The sequence below is a fragment of the Montipora foliosa genome, unplaced genomic scaffold (genome assembly GCF_036669935.1).
Source record: "Montipora foliosa isolate CH-2021 unplaced genomic scaffold, ASM3666993v2 scaffold_411, whole genome shotgun sequence".
Classification (NCBI taxonomy): Eukaryota; Metazoa; Cnidaria; class Anthozoa; order Scleractinia; family Acroporidae; genus Montipora; species Montipora foliosa.
This window is the reverse complement of record NW_027179714.1, coordinates 559,609-569,608: the sequence shown is the minus strand read 5'-3', so window position 1 is coordinate 569,608 and position 10,000 is coordinate 559,609. Positions and strand designations below refer to the sequence as shown.

At 37.8% G+C, this 10,000-nt stretch overlaps 1 protein-coding gene across 1 annotated transcript in view; it reads left to right on the top strand.

Moving 5' to 3' along the window:
• LOC137988198 (uncharacterized) overlaps positions 1-9,614 on the top strand; it is a 30,270-nt gene extending 20,656 nt beyond the window's left edge. The window contains exon 2 of the mRNA XM_068834247.1: positions 8,950-9,614. Coding sequence (XP_068690348.1) covers positions 8,950-9,614 — 665 coding nt within the window. The remainder of the gene's footprint in view (positions 1-8,949) is intronic.
• The last annotated feature ends 386 nt before the right edge of the window (positions 9,615-10,000 follow it).

Here is a 10,000-nt window from a genome sequence, read left to right as displayed (position 1 = left end):
TATTGTGGATGAAAGACAGTGTCAAGATAACCATTGTTTGCCAGTAGCTACAAATGAATCAAGGGTTTCCAGAATAATGAAGAAAACAGTAGGGAAGATGAGGTCTGGCTCATCATCAGTCATGAAAATTGGGAAAAAGTGGAACATACCAATTTATGATCACAGATCTATTCTTATAGGAAGCCAGATTAATCAGCAAAACAGTCAGGAATACAGTTGTAAAGCTGGTGAAGTGAGAAGGCTCAAGGTTCCTTTTGTTAAAGTTGAAGACAGATCTCGAAGATATAAACCCTACTTTACTGAAATGAAGACACTTCCATTTATTGATTTTGAGGTCCAGACTCCAAAGTCTCCATTTGAGACTTGGTACAATGAAAATGCACCTGTAAACAGGAAGGGTATTCTTCCTTCAAAATTCTGTGAGTTATGTCATGGGACATATTCTCATCTTGAGAGCCATTTAGCTTCTTTAAGACACGAAGCAGCAGCAAATGATGATTCGTTGTTTGAAGGAGTTGATCGCCTAATCGCACGTGGAACATCATTAAGGGAATTTGTTAAGAAAAAGGAGGAGTCTAGATTACAGGGAAGCAGTTAGAGGGAAAGATTTTTTGTCACAATACACTTTTATGTTCTCCAGGGTTATTTTGTGCTTAAACATTGTGCTTAATATTGTTAATGCTGTTATTGTTATTTAATGAAAAGGTAGGAAATATTACCTGGTGCTATGTTTTCTAAGCAAAGAGGCATGAAATTAATTAAAATTCTTTGTACTTATCTGGCCCATGCAGTTGTGTTTTTTTTTTAAGATTTATTATCAAAGATTTCTGGTGGATGATGCAGTTACAATGAAGTTGCAACTTGAGATTACTAATAATGTATAAAATCACACCACCAAATATTAAATTGGTGTGACTAAAAAATGCTTATTTGGAAAAGAACAGCAGAGCATTTAACTTAATGTCTTTTTTATGCTTCCCTTCACATCAAATCACAAAAGATGTTGCTTCTCATATGCTGCTGCAACCACTTAGAGATTAAGGTTTGAAATTATCACATTGTATAGTTTTAAACCTCCCATAAGCAACTGCTTGATGCATAATCTTCTTGCTCAACTGTGAGCATCTAGACTTGACATTAATTTTTGGGAGGTCGCTAACAGAAGATTTGGCCAGAGTTTAAAATAAATGGTGCCTTTTAGTTTATTCAAGAAACTTTAGGTATGTTGGAATTTAAGTGTTTGCTTATGAGAGGTGGTTGCAAAGGGAAGGTTTATGGTATGGGAAAACAGAGAAAAGGGTTGAAAAAAGGTCTACTGCATTTAATTACTGTATGTGTGAAATTGAAGGGAAATTAGCCTGTCTCTAATAACTGATGACAAAACAGTTTTGACTGATTTGTGTACTGCATATTACATTCATCTGCAGATCTGTTGAGAACAGATGAAGATATTCTGTGGCTGATGTCGACATCAACTGGGTGTTGCCAAAGTAAATGCTTCAGAAAGGTATCCATGGAGGATATTAAATTCTGTGAAAGGAGCATGAAAAGTCTTAAGCAAACAGATAGACGAAATTTAATATTGGACTACTTGCACAAGCACAGCAAGGCTGCGATTGATGGAGGAACTGAAACAAAATATATTGTTGGAGGAACAATTGTGTGCAAGTGTGCATGGCTGCAAGCACACAACATAAAAGCAGAAACATTCCGTAGAGTTTACATGGTATTCGAGGAGGGAGTTATGCATATTGAACATGGGAATTTAGGAAGCAAAAAACTTTCAAAAAAAACTAAAGATTGCATTGCGTGGTTGGAGTTCTTTGTGGATTCTGTTGGGCAGCACCAGCCAGATCTATCTGTAATCCACATACCTTCTTGTTTTTCCTTATCATCAATTTATAAGCAAATGGTTGAGGAAAACAATGGTTTTGGTATGGTATCAGTTGGTCTTTCACAGTTTTACCATATATTTCACACTTACTTCCCAAATGTGACAATTCCAAAGGTTAGTTCTGCATTCAATAATACAGTTTATGTCAATAATATTGATATTACGTTACTGCAATATTGTGGGAAACAGATTACAGGTAAAACTTCAGGTACTTAGGACAAAAAGGTTTAGTGAAAATAAGCAATAGAAATGAACTTAAAATATTTCAGTGTCATAATGATGTCATTTTCAAGTTCAAATGAGATAAAAACAAAACACTGTGGACGAAGGACACAAACATAATATATGTATTAATAGGTATCAGGACCAATTATTATTGGCTCCGATACTCAAGCTTTGTTGCAAGTATTATTGATCTGCTTATTAAGTATATGACTTGATGTGTGATCTTTAAACAGGAAAACCGCTTTACAAAATGCACAGACTGTACAAAGTACAAGGAGCAGAAGGAGAGAACAATGGACAAGAAGGTTCGAAATGAGGTGGATGCACTCTTGAACAAGCATTTAGAACTAGTTTGGTAAGTGCTTGCATTGCATGATGTTGATTGTAGTTGTATGTGTGACTTAAGTTAAATGTACACTGTAAGCAGGGTTTTGTTTGAGGCCGGACTCCAGATGTAATGAAAAGTGTGGTGGTAACATCCAATGTTTGCAATGACATAATTATTTTTTGAGTCTGACGCCCACTTGTTTAACCTGAGTGTAAATCTGGTAGTTTAAAATCTTACTGAAAACCCTATGTAAGCATCATGTGCAATCTGAATCTCAACTTTTGAAATGTGAGATGCCGTGAAAGTGTCATAAGCCACCATGTACTGTTTAGTTTCAACAAATATTATTGAGAGCTGATCAATTGATTGAAAATACTCATGCATGTTCTTTTGGATGTGATTGGCAATAGGCTAGTGCATGTACAGAAGAGTACAATAATTTATAACATTTTACCAGACAATCAGCCTGAATGGTTTATTTTTCATCCAACATGGCTTTGGCATTCCTGGATTATACATGTACATAAGTGAAATTTCATGCTCAATAATACAGTGTAAATTATTTTCTTTTTTCTCATAAGTATAATAATTATTATTGTCTACACTTTTGACAGGCAAGAGAGAAGGGTGTACTACAAGCACCGATACAAGGCAAGAAGGTTCCCAGACAAGTACTTGACAGTGATTGATGATGGAATGGACCAAAAAACAATAAACATTCCCAGGGTCCGTCGCAAAACTAAAGCGACATGTAATTTGACTTCTGTTGGCACACACCTTGTTGGGGCAATTCTCCACTCTGGGCAATCTAATATGTCTGGTAAAGAAATTTATGGCTCTTTTGATTTCTACCAGTGGCCCCATGACCCAAATTTGACCGCTTCAGTTCTTCTGAACATGATTGCAAAGTGGTGCCAGTTCTACAAATTGCCTCCCATCTTTTACCTTCAACTTGACAACTGTGTGAAGGAAAATAAGAACCAGTACATGATGTGGCTGTTTGCTCTTCTGGTGGAGCTACTTGTGTTTGATAAGGTTAGTCCTCATGGAATACAAAATCATAAAATGCGCCAGAAACTTGTGTCAAGTTTTGTGACTATGCATGTTGTGATCTTTTCTTGTGTAATATATTTCGTTTTCATTGAAGACTTTTGCTGTTGTGTTAGCAGTTGATGTCCCAATATTATCATTATCACAAAGTCACTGAAAAATTCCTAATGCAAATTTCCCTCCAGTTGTAAGCGCATCTGTTTTCTAAGTGCAAATTTGCCTCTTATAATAAGCACCTACAGTAAAAGAAGGCCTTTGAAAAATGCAAGTGTTGTAATCATGACAGCTGGAGTAAAAGCAAGGAACTAGAGTTTTTGTAGATCAACACTGACTATTCTCTTTGTAATGGAAACTGTCTCGGTGGTCACCAAGTTCTAAAATTTAGTTGTCTTAAATTTTTCCCTACTTGTGTGCATTCTTTGCAATCCCTTAGATCAAGTTAAACTTCCTTCCTGTGGGGCACACCCATGAAGAGATTGATGCCTTTTTTGGGGTTTATTCGAAGCACCTGGATCTAAATGATGTTTACACGATGGATGGTAGGTGTACATATCTCTTGTAATACAGTAACCTACATTTTTCCAAGTTTGGCAAAACAGGTTCTTATATTTGGGGGTAGTTATTGGCAATTTAGGGTAAAGTAGGTTCTTAATTAGGTTCTTAAGTTTTTAGTAGGAACCATTCTTGTACAAGCAGAAAAAGTAGGTTTGGTCCTTTGTGATACAGCATTTATTTATAACTGTCTTGTAATGAGCCTTGTGCAAGACTGACTAAATTATATACACTATAAACGTTACGCGCGTACTTTCCATGAAGTATTCTCTATTTCTCAAAGTCAGTTATACTTCTTAGTGAAAAATGCTCATGAAAACATCCCATAACTCACGTATAAGAACCTAATAAATTTTGCTTGGCTAAACAGGTTCCTATATTTTTGGGTGTAAAAATGGGAAATTTCTGCCAGCAGGTTCTTAAACCGCTAGGTTCTTACACACGGGTTTTTACTGTATAACACATGTTTGAACTAAACAAAGGGGGTACCTGGATTAAAGCATCAAGTAATTTCAGATAAACTGCTGGATTCATCTTTCAGTTTGCTTTGTGTATGCTTGTAAATAAAGGGTTTATAATTTCATATGAGATCATAAGTCACTTGGGACACAATACCAAGAACCCATTCACATGAAATAAGGGATAGATTGTTGCAATTATAATTATTTATTAATATTAATACTATTTACTGATAACATTTGCAATTTTATTTTCTTCTCTGCCATAGAAATGCAAGAGGCAATGAAAAATTGCATACAGAATGTCAAAGTCCTTCCTTTTCTGTTGGATGCTGTGTACAACATAAAAGAGTGGCTGGCACCTCATGCAGAGCAACTGCATGACCATACTCAGCCAAAGTGCTTCAAATTTGTCAGAAATGCTGCTGGGAAGTGCGAAATGTTTTATCGAAACTACTCGCACATGCCATGGGAAGGTCCTGTCGTTATTTTGAAGGTGCAGTTACAACCTTTTATCATTTGTCTGCATCTTACAGATCATAATACTAAAGTTATCTTTTAATTAATGCATTGCACTGTTAATTGTTAATCGGAAAACCTTTGTTCTTACACTAGAGTCATCCAGGTGGCAAACCAAGTCTTGTGAGACCTGTGTTGGACAGAATTGATGTTGAAGGTTTGAAGCGTGACCTTAACAAGTTCAGAGATCACTACCCTGAACAGGCGTTCTCATTTTGGAGTGAGTGGGTGAATAATGTCGACAATTTGGTTGCTGTGCCAGAGACATGGGAATGGCCTTTGGATGCTATTCTGATCGCAGAGAAAATAAAGCCATATACGGTTGATCAATCTGTCCCTGAACACCTGCAAGCTCTACAGGACAAGGAATGTCGGCCAACAAAACAGGCAAGTTGAAATTGTCTGAGTGGGTGAATTTTCTGTTATAGGTCTACTTTCTAAGGGTTCACATGTCACGACTTGGCAGCTCTTTTAAGTTAAACATTCTCTATCGGTGTTCGTCAGTTCTTTAAGGTTACCGTGTACCTTCAGGGGTGGCTCCGGTTTAACGGATGTAGCGCCTCTCGGTTACATCACAGATACCCAAAACCCTATATCAAATTAAAGCTTATGGAATTGGGTATTCAAATATTTCATTGCTTTTTCAAGAAAATAAATTCCTACGTTTTCCGCGTAGTCGAAACTTGAAGGCACAGATCGTCTTTCTAGAGTTCCAACTCAATGCGATTTTTATATTTTGGAAGTTTGTTTTTTTTTTTCTCACGGTCAGCATCTCAAAGGCTAAAAAAACGTGTCAGTGTTTTCCTTAATTCGATTGCGTTCAAAAGTTACGGAACATTTTGAAAACTGCAAGAAAAACATGCGGAGTGAACGCACGGAAATGGCTGCCAAGGAAAGAGTTTTAAGAATTATCGAATTCCCCGACTCGTCTCTGTTGATTACATACTTTTCTAGCATCTGGCCAAATTTAACCGAAATCGGCCAAATTGTTGTCGAGTTGTAACTCTTGAAAGTGTCTCCTTGAAGCGAAAATTAAAGTTCGAGAAAAGAGCGCTTAAAAAAATTATCCCTACACAAACAAGTACCGCCCCCTAACGCCTTTACGGAAAATTAGCCAATTGTTTCGCAAGGCACTTTTTCTTCCGGTTACGTGCTGTGATGATTTTCTCGCAATTTTGCACGTAGTCGCGTTACAGAGTAATCAATTCCTTCGCCATTTCGTTGGATATTTGCGGTGTTTATTTTCCGTCGATACTGCATTTTGTATACGTAATCATCGTGGAAAAAACTAAACGAGGAAAGACCTCATTAAGCAAAGCTGTTGGGCCCAAGCCGAAGCGACAAAGGCGGGCTAAATCATCAGCAGAAAGAGCGGCGGAAACACCAGTACCGGTGAACCATCGTGACCGTATGATTACATTATGCTGTCAATCAAAGTGGAGTTTAATTTCCGGTGGAAATCACTTACATCCCAATTTCTCGGCAAATATTCACTCTTTTGAAAGATCTTGCTGGGAAGTTTATTTCCAACTTAAAAAACGAAAATCGATTTTTTTCCTCTGAACGTACACGGTAACTTTAATTAACCTTTTCTGATTAAACTGTATTCTTTTTCAGATTTACACGGGAAGGTATGTTGCCCCCAGCAACAGAGAAAATCCTGTTGAACGTGTTGACTCTTTCTACGAAGGGCTTCAAATTGAAACATATGCAGCAGTTTTCTTATCAAACTGTGAAGAGGAGCCAGTGATTGGTGTTTTAAAAGAGATGAGTGAGGATCATTTCAAAATCTATTACTGGAAAGGCACATACAGAGGGAAGTGGTCACCTTTAAGCCTTCCAAGAACAAGGGAACCTTGGACAGAAGTTCTTCCAAAGGAGTGTATTATTCTCCACTCCTTTGAACTTACTGAAGCAAAGAAGCTGCAGGTGACTACAAGAAGGCACTTAATGGAAAAGTATTCCTCACTGAGGAATAGTACAAATAATTCATAATCACCAGGATGCAGACTGTTAAAACCTTCACTCCCAGTGCCCATGTAAATATAGGGGAAAAAATACAATTCATTTATGTGAAATACTAAAAACTAAAAAGCACCATGTGAAAGTTTTACTGAAGAGGCTTTATCTGAATGGTTAGACCAAGTATTTTCTTTGAGACTAAAAAGTTACAAAGAAATAAGAAGATTGTTTTGAATGATCTTATCATTGGGCATTCATCCAATTCTGTGTTGATAACACCTGGCTGTATTCTGAAACAGCATTGGGCTTTGAAAACGCCTACTATCTGGTTGTTAAGTATTACGTTTGCTTATCTTTTTCACTTCAACCATACAGTAGTAAAAAGTAGATATATAATATCTTTGAAGGTTTTTCGGTTTCAACTAACAACTGTATGCATGGTGCAATTGCGGTTCCACGTTTTTCCTATAGATTAATATATAAATTTTATGGAGTATTCAATATTTAGCCGCAGCTACGGTTATGATGCGATGTTTTCGAGAATTGTCGCCGCTGCACTAGTTACTGACAAACCCCGCATGATTTTGATGCCAGTGAATCAACTCATTGAATTTTGAACGAGTTTTTTAGTTATTTTCAGCTGTAGCCATCGCATCACTTGCGCGAGGGTGGCTACCCGTGATTTTCACCATGCGCTGGCGACGCAACCATTTAGAAAAAAAATCTCATCACCATTTTCAGTGAACTGAAGTCTATTTGAACTATTACGCAATGTCTTTTACGAATACTGCTTATTTTAGTCTAGTTTCTGGCGATTTCTGCAGCTGAATTCAGTCATTTTTAGGCCTGTTTTAGCCACTGAACATGGTTTCTGCATCGGAGGAAAATAGTCGCTGCTGATGTAGTGCAGTTTCTGTAGATTTTCACGGATTTTACCGCGTGCAGAATTTCTGCATGGTAGCTGAATGCAGTAAATTTTAGGCCTATTTTAACCACTGCACATGATGCAGAATTTCTGCATAGGGGGAAAATAGTCGCTTCTGATGTAGTCCAGTTTCTGTAGATTTTCACGGATTTTACCGCGTGCAGAATTTCTGCATGGTAGCTGAATGCAGTAAATTTTAGGCCTATTTTAACCACTGCACATGATGCAGAATTTCTGCATCGGGGGAAAATAGTCGCTTCTGATGTAGTCCAGTTTCTGTAGATTTTCACGGATTTTACCGCGTGCAGAATTTCTGCATCGTACCTGTATTCAGTAAATTTTAGGCCTATTTTAACCACTGCACATGATGCAGAATTTCTGCATAGGGGGAAAATAGTCGCTTCTGATGTAGTCCAGTTTCTGTAGATTTTCACGGATTTTACCACGTGCAGAATTTCTGCATGATAGCTGAATGCAGTAAATTTTAGGCCTATTTTAACCACTGCACATGATGCAGAATTTCTGCATAGGGGGAAAATAGTCGCTTCTGATGTAGTCCAGTTTCTGTAGATTTTCACGGATTTTACCGCGTGCAGAATTTCTGCATGGTAGCTGAATGTAGTAAATTTTAGGCCTATTTTAACCACTGCACATGATGCAGAATTTCTGCATCGGGGGAAAATAGTCGCTGCCGATGTAGTTTAGTTTTAGCAGATTTTCATTCTGCATGCGGTGAGATCAATCTTTCTTAGGGTCAGCATATTCAGAAGTTTTACTGGCATGTTTAACTGACTGCCAAATTGTGACGGTCAAATAAAGGCTTTCTTTACTGAACCGGTTTTGTTGTTGTTAGGAATGATAAGATTTTCAATGAACAGCGTATAGGCTCCGAGGAATATTCACTTTCTCAACGGAAAATAGTGGTTTTGGAAAAACCCATTTTAGTTTGGAACGCGTTTAGTATCCTTCTTGGGTTGTTTGAGTGGAATTCAGTGCAAGGGGCTTTACACGATATCCGTTTTTTTTAATTTTCCAGGTATTGATCTGGAACAGAGAATGAAAAACCTCCAGTGTCAGATGTCACTGATGGCCGATGACATTAAGAACATGACAGCACTTGTAAGGAATTTTGTGAGCTGTAAAGCATGTATCAAAAAGCTTTACAAGGCAACACCAGAACCAGAAAAACTGTCCCCTGTCCTTACACCATTGGTAAAAGCAGCACCAGACCCAGCCGGAAAACTTCTCTTTACGCCCCCTGCACCCACTGTGACACCTAACCAGTGCTTAACGAAACTGCCAGACCATGCCAAAGATACAAGCAATACACCAACGTCGCTGACGCATGTGAATGTTTCACATGAAAATCCGAATGGAACACCTCCAAATGTTGTTTTAGTCGGGTCTCCAAGCCGAGGTGTCTATGTTAAGAGAGAGAAATTGGAGCTAATCAAAACAAATTTGCCCAAACGATTTGCTCTCAAATTGTTTGAACTGGTGTTTGGGAGAGAAGAAGCGAAGGACGGAAGTGTCGAGGGAAAGGGGAAAACGCTGTCCCGACTGGATCCCAACCGGCTTGCAGCTGTTCAAGAGGAAACAGAAAGACGATTTGCCCAAGACAACACCTATGCATGGCCTGAGATTAGGAAGGCAATAGACGAAAAGTGCAGAATGGTCTGCAATAACCGGTGTTTTGTTTAAGGAGGAGTGAATGTGAATGTGAAGACTGACTAGAACATCATATTCCGTTATAAAAGCAACATTCAGATAAAAAAATAATTATAAAAGACTCAATCAGTTTACGACGATTATTTTAACTTGATTCACCTTGTCCTTGCTAGCTGTAACTTAAACGTGTACCTCGTTGTAGTTTTGATACAAAATTAATTAGAGTGTAATTATTAGTGTAAATATAATCTATGGGTACAATAAATTAAATTCAAAGCCCCATGATTGACGCTGATAATGTCATTATCATTCTATTTTAGTGTAATTACGCCACAGTGATTTAGAGCGTGATCACGGGTTATCGGCTTATCAAGGTGTGATTATTCGTGGTCACACTATCATGTTATTCAGATCACAAG